Below are 21,238 nucleotides of genomic sequence, written 5' to 3'. Positions count from 1 at the left end.
AAAGGTGTGGACTTCTAATTTATTAATATGAAAAGTAACAAATGTGTTGATGCTTGACAAGTTATGCTCGTCGAAATCGATGAATTCATTCAAAATGCAGAATTTTAATTCGATATAATTAGTCTGTGAAACGAGAAGAGAACATCCTCTAGTTCGAAAAGAACTCAAGATTCGGATACAATACCTTCCTTTATACGAACGGAAGCATCTAGTTAACACATCGGAACATCTATGCTCACTATCATATCCGATCAGGAACTCAGCGAGCGGATGTTATTAGTATATCTAAACGTTTCCAACTGCTACAAGTGCGGGAAAGCTTTTCATGTAAATTCGAGCTCATAATTGAATTTGCTGCAAAATCTATAGCTTCTAGATTTGTTCCCTTCGAAATTACATGCATACCTTCGGTGCAGGATAAAACGAAAACATTTTCGCTTGGTTGAACTCCTGGCATCGGAACAAGCTCAAAAATGTCCCCAACGGAAATTCGTCCATTACGTTCCGAACCGACAGGCTAACTGGACATGGCTAGAAAAATTGGAAATCATGATACTCGGGCCCCCGCACGATGGCTGACACCGATCTGTGACACCCGCATGGTTCAGAACGGGGTCACCGAAAACACTTATTATAATTTCCTAATTTGATAGTTAAATTGAATGCAAGCATGACTTCGCCACATACATACCGAGTGTTGTAATTAATAAAAACCCACAGAGCACCGGTACCAGTCCCATGCATGATTCTGAACCGAGTAATAGTAGTAGCAGGATCTGATTATAACTTGCATCGTTTGAGGCCAGGTTTTTCGCCAGGCATCCATTCGTAGCTAATCCAGTGGGTAGTGCTCTCTAATATGACATGTTTTATTTGAACTTCCGGGTAGATTTCGACAGAGGAAAAATAAATCCATATTGATATTATTGTTGGTACACATCGGAAATAACTTAGTGCAGTCGACTGCAAATTTCCTACCCTAGAAGTGTTGGAATCAATTCAAATAGATAAAACGTGGGACCGATGTCTATTGTTCGAACTATACAACCATTAATTTATTATTGTTTTGGCCGTGTATGTCTAAAATATTTATTATATTTTGATGCACGTATTATTACCGGACTGAACAATGGCGGGATCAAACACAATGTATACAATCATATCAATGGGAATTAGTTCAATGCATTTCCAACTGTCAAATTTGATTATTTATTGTGAAATTCTCACTACAAGTGCTTTATTCGTTTTTTAATGGTTTCCATAGTTTTTTTTTGCTTTTTAGCGAATAAACCAGGATAACACAACTTCAAGAACCTCGAAAACATTGAAACGGCTCTTATTTTTCTCTAATATGCCTACTAGCTGTTCCGAAGTACTCATATATATTCAGGTTCAGCGAAAATTTGAAAATGTAAATGTAAATGTAAAGCAAGTCATATGTTGGAACCAGGTTTTTTTGCTCATTCCATCAACCAAGATACACCGAAACCTCAATTTACGAACTATACGGGGGCTCGTAAAAAGAGGTAGTTCGTAAAAAAAGTTTACGTTCTTTGGAATTTGGTTCGTTAAAAATTTTACGTCATTGTGAATTTACTTCGTAAAATTTTTTTTTGTGTTATGAATGTTGGAACCCCGCATCATATGGCTATTTTCGGAACGGATGTGAAGCGTAAGTGCGAGGTAATTATGTTTGGGGTCTTTTAAAAATCCAAGATGGCGACTTCCGGTTTCTTTTTTTTTATAATAAAATTTTTCACTGACCTTTTTGCGTAAAAGCTTTACGTGGCCGATTGGCTTACATTTTCGACACTTAAATTTTTTTTGCTATTGGATCTCGTTGTCCCCCTTTTTCCTGGGGGAGACGAGTTTCCATTTCCATCCAACGAGGATCGGGGGTCACTTCGTCCGCGGCTTATCTCATCATCCATTGCTTCATCGTCGGTGTTGTGTGTGATTTCCGTTTTATTTTCGTTCTCCTTGTTGATCGTAGTCTTGGGCTCGTTGAGAGTTGCTGTAGATGCACCTTGTTGTACATTGGTTGCAGTTGTTTTTTTTACCACCTTGGTATTCGGAGTGTTAATCCAGTTCCGAAAATATCCATATTGTAATAGTTTCCATGGAACATAGATAAATGAGCTCGACATCTTTTTCATTATATACAAAAACCTCTTTTTACGAAGTAGGTTCGTAAAAAAAGTTTACGTTATTTGGGATTTGGTTCGTAAATAAGTAGTATTTAGTAGAATATATATGAAAAAAAAATTATTCTATCAATTCTACGTTATTTGGGTTCGTAAAAAGAGGTAACGCAAAAAAAAATCATTTGGTGACCATATTCAATTAGGCACGTGGTTCGAAACAATGCAGCACATGGATCAAGTAGGTTCAGTAAAGCTAAGCTTGTTAAAATCGGCTCAACCATAACTTTGTCAGTTATGTCACTTATACCATTATATTTCCAGACAGTTATTTTATCATTAAATTTGATCAATAACTCAATAGTAGCATTCAATCGAGCTCTTGTTTGAAATCTCGTTCTGTCGGTTTATACAATCGTACCTCCGGAACCCATTTGGTCTTTGAACTTGATCAATGGTCCAATAGTAGCTTTCAAACAAGCCTAAGCATGCTTAAATCGATTCAGCCATCCCTGAGAAAATTTAGCATACATACACACACATACACACATTCTCAAACACATACATTTTCCGATTTCGTCGAGCTTAGTCAAATGGTATATAATACTATGGGTATCCTGGGCTCCGTTGTTCCAATATTTCTATTTCCTTTCTATAGGCAAAATGTCGTTTCTGGGATACATATTATTGAAGTTTTTTAAGGGATTTTTTCCTAGTCCCTTCTCCAAAGTAAGGCTAGGGTGAGAATGGCAAACTGATGATGCAAATTATTTCATTTGGACATAAATAACGCTTATGCAAAATTTGAACCAAATCAAAACATATAAAAATAATATTTCAAAAAATATCTGCATTTGCGGTGGAATTGCTCTAATAAATAAAAACAGCTTCGTTCGAATCAAAATTTATATTTGAAAAATTACAAACCCGAAAGCCGGACATATGCCGGCGAAGAACTCTCGTCAGTTTTTAACGTCAGTCAAATTAAAAATTAAAAAAATTGGAAGATGAAAACGCTTCTGAATAGCATAAAACTGACTTCATTTGTTATTGTTATTAAGTCCTAATTGACAAAGATAACAATCACAGTTGGATTCCAGTATTCAAATTTTATCGGATAGAAATGTCAGAGTGAACGCGGAACGCGATGCGAAGCTAAGCGATTCAATGCAATGTACTGTTATCGCATCGCATTCACTCTGACAGGTTTGCGTGACGCTTTCACTCTGACAGCAACCTTCATCTGACAGATATGTTTACATCTTCGGTCTGACTGATGGGCCTTGCCAGCAAAACAAAGTCCTGGCATTACATTCCTTTTGTCGAAGACATCATATTAACAAGATATCCAGCTCTTACATTTCCCGAACAAATCATTGGCAACATCCTTTTTTGCGAGCATGTCGCCCCCAGACGAGCCCGCATCGAATCTTATACACAGAAGTAGGGGAGAAAATGTCAAATTCGTGCGCGCCAAAATAGCAGGGTTGCGCACCCATACAATTGACATGATATGTTGAATGTGATGCCGTGCGATGGCGTTGCTGAACTGAAGATTGACTTCGCTCCAAGCTGACAGGGTCTGCTTTTGTGGAATTTGGCCTTTCTGTTTCAACAGACTTCGCATGGCTAGTACTATGGATCCTACTGACACTAAGAATCCTTCCAGGTAGGGGTTCGAACATACGACAACTGGCTTGTAAGACCAGCGCCCTATGCATTGAACCACGAACCCGGGTCTTGCCAGACCCCTATACATTCAGGGCCGGAGAAAGAGGTGGGTACGGTGGGTAGTATTACCCACCCGAAAATTCCAAAGGTGGGTAATTACCCACCTGAAATTTCTAACGAAAAATAAAAGTAATATTAGTATCATTTATAGCAATAAAAATAGTTTTATTGTAACTGAGAATAATAAATAAAAACAGAATTATAAAATGCTAGTACTCAAGTTAGAGCAAGGATGTGAAGACAAAAAGTTAGTAAAAGAAAAGTTACCAGAAGTTGTCAGTTTCTACTTGCGACAGCATTCTTACCTATACACATTGAGTTCACTGTATGGATATTTTTCTCAATCTCTTTACAGCTAGTTGAACATGAGAATGAAAGGTTTGTTCGAACTATTGCTTATGTCCCCAGAGTCACAGCGTGCTGGCTGTTTAGCCTAGGTTGTAAGCGGTATTCAGTAGCGCTGCACTCATCGCTACCTGATTGAGTTATTGAGAATATGGTGGGTGAAGAAACAGATCGGTGCCCAATACGTTCAATTTGGCCATTATTCTCATTGACTTGTTGCACGGTGCATTGTCTTGGTTAAAGATGATTTTTTCTGCTTCATATGAGGCCGTTTTTTACGATTCCATACTTCAAACGCATTAATAACTCCTAACGCATTAATAACTAAAAACTTTTGTAGGTACTTCCTTTTCAAGATAGTCGACGTTTATTATACCTCGAGCATCTAAAAACTAACGCCATGCTTGTTGTAGCTACCTGTTGCGTTTTCCCCGTCTAAATGTTGAAACAACTCCGGAGAAGATAGATCCATGTTTCGTCCACTGTTTCATATCAACGCAAGAAATCCTTTTTATTGCGACTTGACAGTGCCGACCAGCTCTTTGGATTGTTGATGCGTTGTTGCTTTTGATAGATTGAGAGTGAACGAGACACCTATTTGGAAAAGATTTTTTTCATGCCCAGATTTTTGCATACCATCGTAAAAGCACTTCCAGTTCAGTCGGACTTTGATTTTGTGTTCATCCATCACGATTATCAAAACTTGCTCACATTTTTTCCGGATGACTGCATTTTTTCCCCACAAATCTTTGTTTTTAATCTGAGTGCGGGTAACATTTCTTAAACCATTACTGGACTTGCCCGGTTTTTCCTTATAGGAAGCAATGTTTTATCAATAATCGGAATTCGTTATTTTTAAGTTTTCGTAAATCAAAAAGTAACATCACTTATAAAGGGTGATTTTTTAAGAGCTTGAGAACTTTTTTAAACAATAAAACGCATAAAATTTGCAAAATCTCATCGGTTCTTTATTTTAAACGTTAGATTGGTACATGACATTTACTTTTTGAAGATAATTTCATTTAAATGTTGACCGCGGCTGCGTCTTAGGTGGTCCATTCGGAAAATCCGCTTTTTTATCGACAAATTTTGTTCAGCGATGAGGCTCATTTCTGGTTGAATGGCTACGTAAATAAGCAAAATTGCCGCATTTGGAGTGAAGAGCAACCAGAAGCCGTTCAAGAACTGCCCATGCATCCCGAAAAATGCACTGTTTGGTGTGGTTTGTACGCTGGTGGAATCATTGGACCGTATTTTTTCAAAGATGCTGTTGGACGCAACGTTACAGTGAATGGCGATCGCTATCGTTCGATGCTAACAAACTTTTTGTTGCCAAAAATGGAAGAACTGAACTTGGTTGACATGTGGTTTCAACAAGATGGCGCTACATGCCACACAGCTCGCGATTCTATGGCCATTTTGAGGGAAAACTTCGGAGAACAATTCATCTCAAGAAATGGACCGGTAAGTTGGCCACCAAGATCATGCGATTTGACGCCTTTAGACTATTTTTTGTGGGGCTACGTCAAGTCTAAAGTCTACAGAAATAATCCAGTAACTATTCCAGCTTTGGAAGACAACATTTCCGAAGAAATTCGGGCTATTCCGGCCGAAATGCTCGAAAAAGTTGCCCAAAATTGGACTTTCCGAATGGACCACATAAGACGCAGCCGCGGTCAACATTTAAATGAAATTATCTTTAAAAAGTAAATGTCATGTACCAATCTAACGTTTAAAATAAAGAACCGATGAGATTTTGCAAATTTTATGCGTTTTATTGTTTAAAAAAGTTCTCAAGCTCTTAAAAAATCACCCTTTATGTCGGTAAGTTTAGTGTTTGTGGTGCGATTGACGTGAAAAAATGGTCTTCTGAACGATGATGATAGTTTGACATTACAAACGTCATCTCAGTCGGTCCCGGAACTATTTTTAACAATGTGCTATGCACATCAGCGGCTGTATTTGTTTTGTGCGCCGTTCGATTCGCCTGGGTTTGCGGTTCAATGCATACGGCGCTGGTCTTATAAACCAGTTGTCATATGTTCGAGCCCCGACCTGGAATGATTCATAGTGTCAGTAGGATCGTAGTACTAGCCATGAAATGATTCTGTATGCTAAGAATCGGCTGCGAAGTCTGTTAAAGAGGAAAAGCCAAATTCCAGAGAAGGAATGTAATGCCAAGACGTTTCTTTCGATTCATGCAAGACAACCCCAACCAACTAAACGATCAGGGTAACCAAAATTCTCAAAGAAATAATTTCGAAAATTTTCAAACACAAATAAGTTTATACGGAACCTGAAAGACTGCTGACCTAATATTCCAAACAAATATAGGCAGAAAATTTGTAGTTTGATATTGTATTTAACCCTTGAATGCGCAATTTTGTTTTACAACAAAATATCGAAAACGCTTCAAGCTTCGAATGTACGCGTCTCATGCAAAGTTATATCGAAACAAAATATTATTTGAAAATCGACTAAATAATACTTCAATGTAGTAGGTCGTTTTCCCCGGTACGAAAAATTACCCACCTGGGCTTAACATGTTTCACCGGCTCTGTATACATTTACGTGTATTTTTATGAATTTTGGTGTAAAATAGAGGTTTATTCAGGCTCATTTCTATACAATCCATGTATGTATTTTTCGTTTTTTACTTTTCATGACATATGATCTTCTACCCGTAAATGATAGAAACAATAATGTTTTTGAGCGTTTTTCAATGTTTTTTTATAAACATAAAAAAGTGAAACTCGTTCTTCTGAGTTCCATATACTAATCAATTAAATTCGATGAAATGAGCAAATGACTGTGCGTGTCTGTAGGTGTGTACAGAACAAAGAGACAAAGTAGATCTCAGAGATTTTGATCAGATTAGTTGAAAATGAATGGTATTTTCGTCTGCCAGGACGATATTGTTTTTGTTTTTAAATCAAATGTTTACTTTTTGAGTCATACAAAGTTTAATATAAAATTTTAAAATAATATCTGTAACAATTGACCTTGAAAACAAAATGAGATTTAGAATTTAGATACCCTATGATAATACCTATCCAACAAGCCATACTTTGAACAGTGATCAGGTGAAGTGTTATAATATGCCCCCTTAAGGAAAAATTGAGATATTTCTAAATGTATTAACGTATTTATTTTTATCGAGAATGTGTGTATTTCATTGCAATAAGTCTGAGAAACATAATTTTTAACGATTCTTAAGGGAGGGGTAGGATCTAAATGATGAAAAAAATCATCATTTTAGGGATTTTGTTTTCAAAATTATCGTTCAACAAAATAAATTCAAATGTTTTGAATGTTAATAAGCATCATTCGAACAACATTTCATGATTTTTTCGTGGAAAAATATTGAGAAATAAGTCGGTAACGAGGTATTTTTGAGGACACTTCTTAAAAATCATGATTTGCGGTGTCCACTGTATCTCAGCGCAGACTAATCAGAAGTGAACAAAATCAAAGCAGCATAGTTAGAGTAGAAGCTTTTCTAGACCCCAACGTTTCTGTTTGAGTTTGATTTAATTTTTTGAAATTTTGGTGGTTGTTCAAAGTGAAAACTACGATTTTTCGCGAAAACATCCGCCATTTTGTAGATGTAAAATCTCCCCAGAGTAACAAACAACGAAAAGGAAAACGTTGGGTTCTGATTTTTTATATGTAGAAAGTGCGTGCAAAAATTGAACAAAATTGGTGCAGTAGTTTTTGAATGACGATGGACACGGACTTTCGAAACGTGCTTTCGAGAAAAACGCGTTTAAAGTTTTTTGGCTATAAAGTCAATGGATACAAATTACTACCCAAGGGAGCCCGTAGGGTCTAATATTTTCAAAAAAGCATTCTTTTATCATTTGGGGGTTTGGTACCTCGTGGGTAGCCGTTTTGTGCAAAGTGCACATGACTTATTTCTAGTTTTTACGTTTCGTTTCGTTTCGTTTGATTTGTTATGATGCAACATTTCAAGAATGTTTTGTCAAGTTTTTAAGTCAATCAAAGCAGAAGTTTTGGGCCAATGCGCCGAGTTCTTATTTCTTCGCAGTATGAGATAAACGAAGATAAGGGCCCATAACTAGATGCAGAAGAGGACGGTCAAGCAGTGGAACCACCAACACTGGATGAGGTTAAGAAGGCTCTAACCGAACTGAAAAAACAGTAAGGCTGCTGGGAAGGATGAGATCCCGGTCGAACTTCTCAAACACGGAAGTGAGCAGCTGCACCAATCGATTCATCATATTCTCTTAAGAATATGGGAGGATGAAGAATTGCCTTCCGGCTGGTTGGATGACCTCATGTGCCAAATATACAAGAAAGGGCACAGACTAGAGTGCGGCAATTACGGAGGGATTACCCTACTGAATTCAGCGTACAAATTACTGTCGCGCATCCTGTTTAACAGGCTGAGACCGCTTGAGGAGTCCTTCGTCGGCGAATACCAGGCTGGTTTTCGCGAGGGCCGATCAACGACGGATCAGATGTTTAGCCTGCGGATGATCCTAGATAAGTTCCGGGAGTACAACTTGCAGACTCACCATCTGTTTATGGATTTCAAGGCGTAAGACTCTGTAAAAAGAAATGAGCTGTGGCAAATAATGCTCGAACATGGTTTTCCGGCGAAACTAACTAGGCTGATACGTACAACGCTCTACGGTTCGAAATCAAGTGTTCGGATTGCAGACGAAGTGTCAACCTCGTTTGTGACCTTAGATGGATTAAAGCAGGATGATGCGCTGTCAAATTTACTGTTCAACATTGCACTTAAAGGTGCGACTAGGAGATCTGGCGTGCAGAGTGCCACTATCATCACACGGTCGCATGTGCTTCTTGGCTTTGCGGACGATATTGATATCATCGGCATCGATCGTAGGGCAGTGGAAGAGGCTTTTGTTCCTCTGAAGAAGGAGACGGCGAGGATAGGCTTGACCATCAACTCTACCAAGACGAAGTACATGGTTGCGGGTAGAGACAGAGGCAGGTCTAATGGTGTTGGTGCTGAGGTAGTGATTGATGCGGATGTGTTTGAAGTTGTCGAAGAATTCGTTTACCTTGGAACACTTGTTACATGTGACAATGATGTTTCCCGTGAAGTGAAAAGACGTATTGCAGCTGCCAATAGGGCCTTTTATGGATTACGTAACTAGCTGAGGTCCCGCAATCTGCAAACAAACACGAAATTCGCTCTTTGTAAGACATTGTTCCTTCCGGTGGCTCTGTACGGACACGAAGCGTGGACGTTACGAGTGATAGACCGGAGCGCTTTAGGAGTTTTCGAGCGCAAAGTGCTGCAGACAATACTCGGTGGGAAATAAGAAAATGATGTGTGGCGCAGACGCATGAATCACGAGTTCTATCAAGTGTATAGAGAAGCGCATATTATTAAGCGTATAAAATACGGCAGACCTCAGTGGGCTGGTCATTTAGTACGAATGTCAGAAGAAAGAATTGTGAAAATAGTATTCAGTAGAGAACCAGATAGAGGTCGGCGACTTTGTGGAAGGCTGTATGCAGTAGAAGAGGACCTGGGATCCCTAAACGTTCGGAGGAACTGGAGAAACATTGCCCAAGACCGACGAAGATGGAGCTCTACAATACGCCCAGTTGAAAGACTTTTTCATGACGCTCTGCCACATTTTGGTTTTAGCACGGTTCTTTTTTGGCAACATTATGGTTTGATTGTGGGATACTATGATCTTTGAACTTGAGTCGACCTGTCCGCATCGCTCACATCCATCCCAACGACGACAGTAAAGTATTGTAAGGGTTTTTGAGTCTTCCTTTACAAAAGTCTCATCGTTTATCAAAACGCATGCATCCGGACACTGCAAAAGACGCTAATACAATTTCCGGGCCCTTATTGCTGCTCGCTTCTTCTGTTCTACACTTTGTTTCGAGATTTTCTGCTTCTTGTAGGTCTTCAGGTGATTTCGCTTCTTGATACGCTGGATCATTCCGACACTCATTCCTGCTTTTTTTGGCCAAATCACGTGTTGACATTGATTTGTTCTCCAAGATTAGATATACCACTTTCTGGTACAGTTTCGGGTTGGAAGAACCGGGTTTTCTGCCTCTTCCTGGTAGTTCATCGGAAGAATAGTGTTCCCCAAACTTGTTAATGATGGTTTTAACACTGGCATGATGAATTCCAAACCGCTTCGCTAATTTTCGCATAGTAATACTCTTCTCACTTAGCCATGTGTCCAGAACCTTAATTTTCACCTCCTTCTCAATACGCGACATTTTGAAAACGCAGAAATCAACCACACAAACAAGTAAACAAACGAAAGCTGACAGCCAAACGCACAGCATGCTTTGATCTGAGCATAAAAAACCATCACAAATACATGCGTACAACACAAATGTTTGTGGATAGCTTATTTTCGATACACTCCTTAGATGAACTCAAGCTGTTTACAGCAATAGTCGCTGGAAGAAAAGAGTTTCGTACACTTACGGTGTTCCTGGAAGCGAAAACAGGGAACCGATTTAACCTATGCGCATTCGTTTGAAAACAGCTAACACACAGTCTGTCTCAAAGTAAACTAGAAACATTTTGATGGCATCATCTACATTGGGCATTCAAAGATACATCCATTTCAGACTTCCATTAAAAGTTAATAAGTTAAGGTGACAGTATGTTTGTGTTCTCGTTAAAAATGAGCATTCTCAGAAAGAAATAATTCTACAAAGGACACAATTCATAACTACTTAACTTGTCCAATGACGCAATATTAAATTCGTATAGTTAAAGCTCCGTGTATAATGTGCACTCGGCTACCAATTGCCGATGCATGGATTCACACGTATCAATTATTTATCAAGCAGATATGAGCATCTGTGGCCCAATCCATTAAATGGTGTGCTTTGTGATCTAATGTTTCTCGGTTCAAGTCGCGCAGTTTCTATCGATCTTTTGTTTCGAAGTTGTTGAATATTAGTTCGTGTGAAATACGGCGCTCCATTTATGTGCATCTTATGAGATGTCGTATCACAAGATTTTTTCGAACTGTGTTTAATCTCAGTGAAACGTTTCTTGAAAGTTTTCTGAAACGTTTCAATTGACGTTTATGGAGATGATTGTCTATCTCGTAGTTGAGCTCATGAGTGATATACGCGTTATAAAAACCCTCTCAGCAGGCCGTTAAATTTTGTTGGTCTTTGAGCGCTTGTTGAACGACATATTGCACGAAATATTCGTTCAATTTGCTGGAACGGTTTGTTGTTGTTTTTTTCTCTTGCAAAAATAGTGTGAAAATTAAGTGTTACCTTTACATACAAAAAAAATTTATTGTTATTCTACGTGAAGTAGAAGTATTGTGCAGGTATGTATTGTTAGTTTAAACAAATAAGTGGAAAAAACTTCAGAAATTCTGCAGTAAAACTAGTCCAACGGGGCTCCAACTCCTCATGTTAAAAATGGCTCAGAAATAGACCTCTGTCTGCCGGGTTTGTTGAACGAAAAAAATGGCATTCGGTTCAACGGTCTGTTTCAAAATCGGCAAACGAAGGTACGGGACCTCCCGTTGAACGATTGATTGGACTTTCATTGGACCAATGATCCAACGTATTGGAACAATGAAGGACCACCGTTGAACGCTTTTTTTTCTAAGAGGGAACGATCGTAAGGACATCAACATTACACCAAAACTTCAATTTATGCGTATATAAGTATTCATATAGGCACGTATATGTGCATAATAGTTATTTAGCATAGTTGTCATTTGGCATAATAGTCATTTGGCATAATGTCATTCGTCATAATAATTATTACACTTGTAATATTCTAATTTAATGTGAAATTTTTGTTTATCGAGTGATGTTTTTCAAGGAAAACTCGAACGGAATATATGCATTTTTTATTCGATCCAAATATTTCAATAATGTTAGGTAAAATAGCATTATCATTTTTTTTGTTTTGGAAATTCTTTAGTAAATAGCACACTATTATTTCATATAAGCAACCTAGTACTAGCACAATTTTCTGTTCGTCATAAATGATTCAGGTCGAGATGGATTACCCAAAGCTAGGGACTATCTATCAATTAAGTCGGACAGCAGGGCATCAAAAAAACGATGCGGCGTAGCCGCATTAGATCTTTCAAAATCGCAGTAAATTAGAACAAATTAAATTAAGCAATATGTTTATCTGTTATGCCAAACGACAATTTAAGTACCAAACATTTGTAAAGATGCTAAATGATTGTTCAGTCAAATGGCTTCATGCCAAATGGCTTATACCAAACGGCGTTATGCCAAAGGATCTTATGCCCGAAGGGGTAGCCCCCATTTATACATATGTAAGACGCGTAAATTCAGGTTTTTTGGGGATACACAGAGCACCGAAAAGGAACGGAAATTTTTCAAAATTCAGCTGAAATCGTCCTTATGTTTTATGCAAATCTTGGTGTTATGAAGCGGTTGTTGCATCGTATTCGGCCAGAATATCGTGAGGACGATAGACGCCGATGTCCCCAAAAATTACCTTTTAACAATCAATCATTTTCCATATCCGTCTGATCGCTTATCATTTCGGAAGATTTCGGATGAAAGGCATGCGCTTTGACGACATTCCGGACATGCAACAGACGTGTATTGACATCCTTCTAGCCATACCGGCCACAGGATTTTTTTTTCGTAAAGAGAGTCAGATCCGGACAAAATTCAACAGCAGTGTATGAAGCTATAAAATTTATTAATTGAATCAACGTTAGTGAAAATCGGTCTAGTCATCTCCGAGGGATTCGAGTGTACATTTTTGATAAACGAAATCGAATGGCATATGTTACTTGGCTCAGAAAACCTCGGATCAAGAGTCAATTTTCAGAAAGGTTGCATAGTTTTTCTACTTGTTGAACGTGTTGGAATCATTTTCGACTTGTTGATAGTGTTGGAATCATTTCGGAATTCTAGGCCAACTGTCAGGGTCCAGAAACAGCTTGTGATATTTTAATCGGTCGATTAGCGCTGGCGCGAGATGTTTGTGGTCAGTCATGCGCGTCACTGTCACTATTAACACGTTTTTGGTAAACGAAAGTGTCTCAAAAGCTACTGCCTCTCGGTATACGAGGACCATTAGGTTTTGCATAGGTGTTGGAAATTGTTGTGTTCCGGAGACGATGCGTGCTGTACAAATCGCTTTCTTTCTATCGTTGAACTTGATTTACTTCGTTCATGGGTTCCATTCGAACGAGAGTGTTTCGCGCCATACTGAGGAGGGACGCGCTTTGGTATTCCCTTCCTCCAGTGCTATGCAGGTTGGTACAGAGTTTGTAGAATGATTGCTGTTAGAAGGTTCTAAAAATGGTACCATCCTATTACAGTTTACTATAGCGACAAGTGCTGGTACACCATTCTTCGTTCCGAGAAAACCATATCCTTTCCGACGTGCAGGTTTTAATATAGGATTTCAGGCAAACTATGCACTACCGTACCGGTTACAGGACTTTTACAAATATCCTAACTGGGCGCGAGCAATGGTTGATGTCATAAAAGGACGGGTCATGCCCACGGAAATAGTTACCGCCAGGGCTGCTCGAAAGCGTCGTTCCAGCAGTCGGTTGAGTGGCGGAGAAATTTATCGAGCTCTTGACGAAACTCTACAGTACACGGGCTACGGTGCAGACTGTCTAATCAAAAGTGTCTGCGAGTTGGCCCACAGTCCGTTTCATGACGTCGAGAATGATTTGTACGCCGAAATACTGCAGTTTATTTTGACGTAAGTATGGTAAATTATTGAGAAAATAGTGATCAGATGTTACTTTCCATCTTGCAGACCGTCTGAACATCAATCATTCGAGATGCATGAACGTGCGATGAAAACAAGATACGAAACTGCCGAACGGTTGGGCAAAGAAGGTGCCGATTGTGATGTGTTGTACCCGAAATGTCGAAAGTCATTTCTTAGTGATTTTAGTGACTTTGTTGATGAGAAGAAATACAATATAATATAGGTTCAAATCTGCTGATCTCAGATGGCTCTGTGACTATTTGATGTTTGAAGAAACTCGAACAATTTTTTTATAGGAAAATGCTAATATAGAAATACGGATAAATTACGCTTGTTTGAAAATTACTCTTCTTGTATAAAAATTTCATTAAATATCTTCCTAAAGTAGTGCGTCAGTCTATGCTTAGTTATGGTTCGGATATTGATTCGTTGTATAACAAGAGGAAGAGCGTTAAATTTTGTGGGGCCAAAAAATAGAATTCGCTTTTGGCCCAGATTTAGAGTTACCACCTCGGATGCATTCTTCGCCCTGAAGTAAATTCATTTTACGAGAAAATATCGTACAATTGAAAAGTTTTTTTTGCTGGAGACGTGTTTGAGTACTAATTCTACATATTATTCGTTCTTTGGTTTTGACTATTGACAACTAGTATAAACATTTGCCGAAAAGGTTATCGATGCTTAGGAGATGCCCATGGTTTTGTATAAGTGGGGTAATTCTGCGTTTTGCAACATTTTTTCCAATTTTGTTTTCTAGATTGTAAAGATTTTTGGCCTGCAAATTGTGGAATCGGATTTCCCATAATTAGATATGTATGTAATCCTACTTACACAATCGTTGACCGAATGTTTCAATCCATTTGAGAAGAGAGGAACAACCAAAATAGAAATCAAGTGTGTTTTTCTTTATTTCGAAAAAAAAAAATTATTTCAAAACAAGAAATTTTATTTCAACATGTCTTTGAGAATCACAGTTGCTTGGCAAAATAAAACACATATTTTTAAACATTTTCCTAGAATAATTCTGTATAAAATGTTCAAAACGACGTATGTAACATTGAGAGATTCTCTTTGTTTACTTTCTCTTTCGATTACTGCGAAATATTCCTGCTTTTTTCGGTAATTTCTCCAGAGCAGATTAAAAGATGATAGCTTTAGTTATTATTATCGGTAAATAATTGGAGAGAAGGATTGCTGAGAGTGCCGTAATAATCAAAAGAGAAAGTAAACAAAGAGAATCTCTCATTGTTACATACGTCGTTTTGAACATTTTATACAGAATTATTGTTTTCAATGTCTTCCAGCATAAACATAAAATCTTTACTAAGTGCTGAAACTTTCTTGGATATGCTATACAAATCATCGTCTCTTTTTAAAAAGCAAGTTGCTGTATTTTTTTTCTTCGCGTTTCGCCTTCGGCTCATCAGGCCTTAGAGCAGTTCAAATTGAGCATTGTCGTGTTGGAGGATAACTTTGCGATGTCGCTGTTGATACTGTGGCCACTTTTCTTTTAGCGCGCGACTAAGGCGCATCAGTTGCGTTCGGTAGCGATCTCCTGTGATGGTTTCACCCAGTTTTAAGAGCTCGTAGTAGATTGTTATTCATCTTTGAAGGTTTTTTCTCTTCCACCATCATGTTTGTTTTCGACATCGAAATCACCATTTTTAAAACGTTGAAACTACTCCCGACACGTTCTTTTACTCAGAGCAGCATCACCGTAGGTTTCTGAAAGCAATCGATGCGCTTCAGTTGCATTTTTTTTCGAATTGTAACAGAAAAATTAAACTTCCCGCAAATGGCGAGAATTAGGCACATAAACAGACATTTTCGAGCGTGAATAATACGAAAGCAAGAACAACTATCACTGAAACGGCGATGACAATTCGTTAGGCCCTGTACACACTCACTTTAAAGGCATTATCATCTATGTATTTTAACCAGCCTCAGCCGGTACAGCCACCTATCGGAAAACGGCGAAAGCAAAGTGGTACACCTGATACTTGAAGCATTGATGAGCTGAAGGGGAAACGCGAAGAAACAGAAACAACATATGTGCTTTTTGAACAAACCAACAAAACCCTAAAATGTTCAAGTTGCTGTAGTAAACTGTAAATTATGTATCTTTGCTTTCGATCCGTTATTTTTTGAATTCTGTTTTTCAAACTTCACATTATTCAATCTAGATGAAACTTAGGTGAGGTAAAAATTTATTTATGCGAATGTACAGACCAATACAACTCAGGACTGTTTGTTGAAAACGTGATTAATCCACCTAGCAGTGAGATGTTACCTTTTTTTATCAATCCGCATGTGTTGTTTGCATGGATATTCTTAGGTGTTTTAGCTCTCATGATATTATTTCAATTATCGTTGTTTTAAATGTTAAATTGAAATTTCAATCACTCATTACCCTGTAATGTCGAAACTTCAAATCGTATCGAATTTCAATCTTAACGTGTGACAATCGATTGAACATTCCATGAGATGTCAAGTAAGTTCCACTTTAGAGTTGTTCGTCATTATTTATGGTACTTCCAGAGCCGGTATTCAGGAACTAGCATAACCCAAAATGATTCGAATGGACTATGTCCAATTATTACGCCAAACAATTTACATCTTCTATATCGGTATGAATTTGAAAAACTCATCATCTGTAATTCCAGAATCGGATAAAATTCATCAATTTTGTATGGGACCTTAAGTCCTTTAAATTGAATTTCTGTTTTTGAAGTTCGATTTAGGCTTTGTTAAGAAAATGATTTAACTTTGAGAAACGATTCGATACTGGAACCGGAATTCTAAAATCGGTGTAACCGAAATCAGTTAAATTCATCTGAGGAGTGTGTAGACATCTTTGAGAAATTCTAGTGCGAATTAAAATTTGGGGGTACATACCGAATCAAAAAACGAATACCGCTCAAACTGAAATAAATTTATTTGGTAATCGACTATCCAAATCTGCAAACCCGATAAACCTGATTAATTTATGTGAAATGGACATTTTTATACTAATCACCCTGTATCTCCTAAACCAGAAGTCGGATCTGACTGAAAAGTAAGATGTTTCATAGGATTTTAAGACCTCTCATTTGAATCATAGATGACTCTTAGATTTCATTTGAATCTTAGATCGGTTCAGCCATCTACGAGAAAAATGAATTGCATTATTTTAATTTCGTTTCACATATCATCCTGTGGTTCCGCAATCAGAAGTCGGATCCAAACGTTATTCTGGAATCTTGTTTGGGAGTATATTACTTTTCGTATGAATCTGAGTGTGTAAAAAACGGTTTAGCCATCTCCGAGAAAATTGAGTGAAATTATTTGTCACGCACGCATTTGCTGATCTCGACGAACTGAGTCGTATGGTATATGGAAGTTATGTTTTCCAGCATTTATTGCTGTAAGTAGTTTAAATCAATATAATTATGGAATTACTTTCAACTCGAAAATGCTGATATCATCTGGTTTACATATGCCATATTCGAAAGATTATGTTGCCAAAACCCAACCGTGCTAAAATCGAGGCAAATTGTCATGAAAAAGGATGCTGCACGCAGTCTTTTTGGTACTTAGAAACAATTGTATGTAACAGTATAAAAAATCGTGTTTCACGTTGCTCCCAAGCATTGCTTTGTCATACAGCGCTCAAAACTCCTACTGCTTGAATAGGGGGAAAAGTCGCTTATACAAAAATGTCGATATCTCCTTTGAAAATGGACGGATTTTAACAATCTATGGCTTTTTGGATAGCTATTACCGTGTGGAATCTAAGTATAGAAACATATTCTGTTTTCAAGGTCAAGTGTGACAGATACTGTCAAAAAACTAAATATGTTGACATAAAACTTCGTATAACTCAAAAAGTAAACATCCGATCTCAAAACCATTCAATAGCGTTCTGGGTGGCGAAGAGACCTTTCATTTGCGACTAGTTTGATCAAAATCGGTCCAGCCATCTCTGAGATCTCGACCTCTTAGTTGACAACACACATACAGACACACACACGGACATTTGTTCAGTTCGTCGAGCTGAATCGATTGGTATATGCCATTAGGCCCTTTTTCTAAAGTTTGAGCGAATTCCATACCTATCTTTTATATATAGGTATAAAAAAAGGTAAAAAGACAGATTTATTTTTGCACGCACTTTATTTGAATCGATGTAACACAAACACTGTTAATTGTAAACAAATAGTGTCCACTAATAGGTTGTATTAATTTATTTCAAAAGTGATGATAAACGGAAATCTAAATACTAATATCTAAAGAGATTTCCCCTAGAAGTAATCGTTCTTGAGATGTTTGGGATATAAAATTCGATTTGAACATTGACGGTTCTCGAATTACAACAAATTGAATAAAGAGCTTGCTAAAAATTCATTTGCCCTTCTTAAAGAGATATCTTTCTCATATTACTTATATTTTAAAAAACACATTTTATTCTATAGTTCTGGAACCGGAAGTCGGACCCGAATCAAATCATTCAGCAACCTATGAGAATATAGGAACTTTCATTTGATCCTAAGTTTGTGGAAATCGATCAAATCATCGCTGAGAAAATTAAGTGAGTCGAACTAATATAGCCTACAAATTATGTAAGTTTTGAGCCGAATCTAGAAGAATTTTACCCTTTTTTGCATCGTCGCTCTAAATGACGGTCTGCAACTTTAAACCCCCTTTTTACCCTATGTCAGTATGATGAAATTCAATAGCAATCTATAGGACTATGAGATTTTTTAATTAAGGCTAAATTTGTGAAAACCGGCCAAACCATCTCTGAAAAAATGAGTGGCATTATTCGACACAAACTCACACACATACATACATACATACACATAAATTTGTTCAGTTCGATGAACTGTGTCGAATGGTATAGAACACTTGGCTCCCCGGGCCAATTTTCACTAGTCAATTTTCCAAGTGATTGCATAAAGTTTCTATATGAGATAGGCAATAAGTTTAAGGAAAAGCATCGTTATCATGATTTCGGGATAATAATAACAAGTTGGTACAAATTGAATAAAATATTTTCAGATTTACATATCTTTTATCTGAAAACGTAGATTTAAATGTGGATATACAAAATTGATTAAAACTCGCTGCGAACAGATCTAAGCCGGTGGTGTTTTCTTCTTCCGTACCGCATGTAACGTCGTGTACAAGTATTGCATCGTCATTTTGAATGACGATTTAAATGTTTTGACACTCATCGCCCTATAACTTCGGAACCGGAAATCGGATCTCGATGAAATTACTCAGCTTACTGAAATTTTAAGACAATGAGAGCTTTAATTTGAATCTTGATTCGTGAAAATTGGTTTAACCGTTGCTGAGATATGGAAGTGAGTTCCGTTTTCTTCACTATTATCGGTGCTTTCGGAAGCGGAAACCGGGGACTAGTAGTCTCAAAGTAGTTTTATATATTCACTAACTAACAAGATCTGCCAACAAGAAGAATTTAGCAGAACTTTTAAAAAAATGTGCACCTAATTTCGCCATCGCTTGTGAAAAGTATTCATGAAATTGACAATTTTTACTAATCGCACTGTAATACCGGATCCGGATCAGTTGGATCTGGGCCAACTGATTCTATAGAGAAAGGCAAAAAGCTTTTTTTCCTGAAAGAATTTTATTTTATTTTTTTTTTTCATAAATGCATTTATTTCTTAAGGCAGTTTACATAAGTTTTTCTTCGCCGTAGCATCACTTTTACATAATATTCTTATCCTAATTTAATTCTAACATAGTCACAACGTTTTGCATTTATTAAAACATATTCTCTTATTACTTAAATATCATCTTAGGTAACTCGTCATTAATTATGAAATCTACTCGGAAATATTATTTGAACCAAACGATTAACTTCTATAAATTATAAAATAAGCTGTTATTTTCAGACATTTTGTTAATAATTTCATAAACTGTTTCGAGTTTGTTTGTATCATTACATTATTTTTATTCTAATTTAGCTATTGGTTGAACTCATGGACGCAGCTGGTATCAGAACTAAGTCTTGAAAGGGGCCTTTATTAAATTGAAACTCCAGTTTTCTTTATGAAATGATAAATAAGTTTCATGTATGAAAGGTCACGACAAGCAAGAATGTCTCGAACTGGGATATTGGATAGTCTACCTTGGGTACGCAAAGAATTTATTAGTTGAGATCTGACATCACGATACTCCACGCATGTCCAAACGACATGATCAATATCTCGATAACCTTCGCCACAAGCACAATGATTAGTCTCGGAGAGCCCAATTCGAAGGAGATGTGCATCTAACGTGTAGTGATTGGACATGAGTCTGGACATCACACGAATGAAATCTCTACTCACATCCAGTCCCCTGAACCATGCCTTTGTCGATATTTTCGGAATAATTGAGTGCATCCACCGACCCAGATCATCTTTATCCCAAGAAGCTTGCCAGCTGGCAAGTGTTCTTTGGCGAGACGAGCTATAGAATTCGTTGAAAGCAATTGGTCTCTCATAAATTTCACCCTCAATAGCACCACGTTTGGCTAAAATATCGGCTCTTTCATTGCCAGGAATGGAGCAATGAGCCGGGACCCAGACTATAGTGATTAGATAATTATTGTTCAATATGTTGTTCAGGCACTGTTTTATTTTGCCCAGGAAAAACGGTTCAGTCTTGCCAGTCATGTTTGAGCGAATGGCTTCAATTGCACTCAGACTATCTGTGAAGAGGAAATAATGGGTTGGAATTAATGTGACGATTACACTCAAACTATAATGAACTGCTGCTAGCTCTGCTATATAAACAGATGCAGGTTCTTGAAGCCTAAATGAGGCCGAAACATTATTGTTGAACATACCAAACCCTGTCGCTTCTTCAATTCGCGATCCGTCCGTGTAAAACATTTTCTCAGAGTCAATATGCCTGAACTTACTTGAAAATATTTTTGGGATTTCCGTCGAACGTAGATGATCCGGGATTCCACGCACTTCGCGCTGCATGGATGTATCGAAAAATAAAGTTGAGTCAGGGACATTTAGGAGGCTGACACGGATAGGAGTATATCTTGAAGGGTTGATTTCCTGTGACATATGGTTAAAATATACTGTCATGAATTTTGTTTGAGATCGAAGCTCGACTAGTCGTTCGAAATTATTAATTACCATGGGATTCAGCACCTCACATCTTATTAGCAGGCGTGATGAAAGCTCCCAAAATCGATCTTTTAATGGAAGAACTCCCGCCAGAACTTCAAGACTCATTGTATGTGTCGAATGCATGCACCCTAAAGCAATTCGCAAACAACGATACT

At 37.6% G+C, this 21,238-nt stretch overlaps 1 protein-coding gene across 1 annotated transcript; it reads left to right on the top strand.

Annotated features, from left to right (window-relative positions):
* The first annotated feature begins 13,336 nt into the window (after positions 1-13,336).
* On the top strand, positions 13,337-14,170 carry LOC131428767 (uncharacterized). Its single transcript, XM_058592811.1, has 3 exons — positions 13,337-13,474; positions 13,541-13,935; positions 13,993-14,170. Exons 1-3 carry the CDS (start codon positions 13,337-13,339, stop codon positions 14,168-14,170), a joined length of 711 nt encoding a protein of 236 aa, XP_058448794.1.
* Positions 14,171-21,238: the final 7,068 nt, after the last annotated feature.

The sequence above is a fragment of the Malaya genurostris genome, chromosome 2, assembly GCF_030247185.1.
Source record: "Malaya genurostris strain Urasoe2022 chromosome 2, Malgen_1.1, whole genome shotgun sequence".
Classification (NCBI taxonomy): Eukaryota; Metazoa; Arthropoda; class Insecta; order Diptera; family Culicidae; genus Malaya; species Malaya genurostris.
Note: the sequence above shows the minus strand (reverse complement) of the source record. Positions and strands in the feature narration are given on the sequence as shown.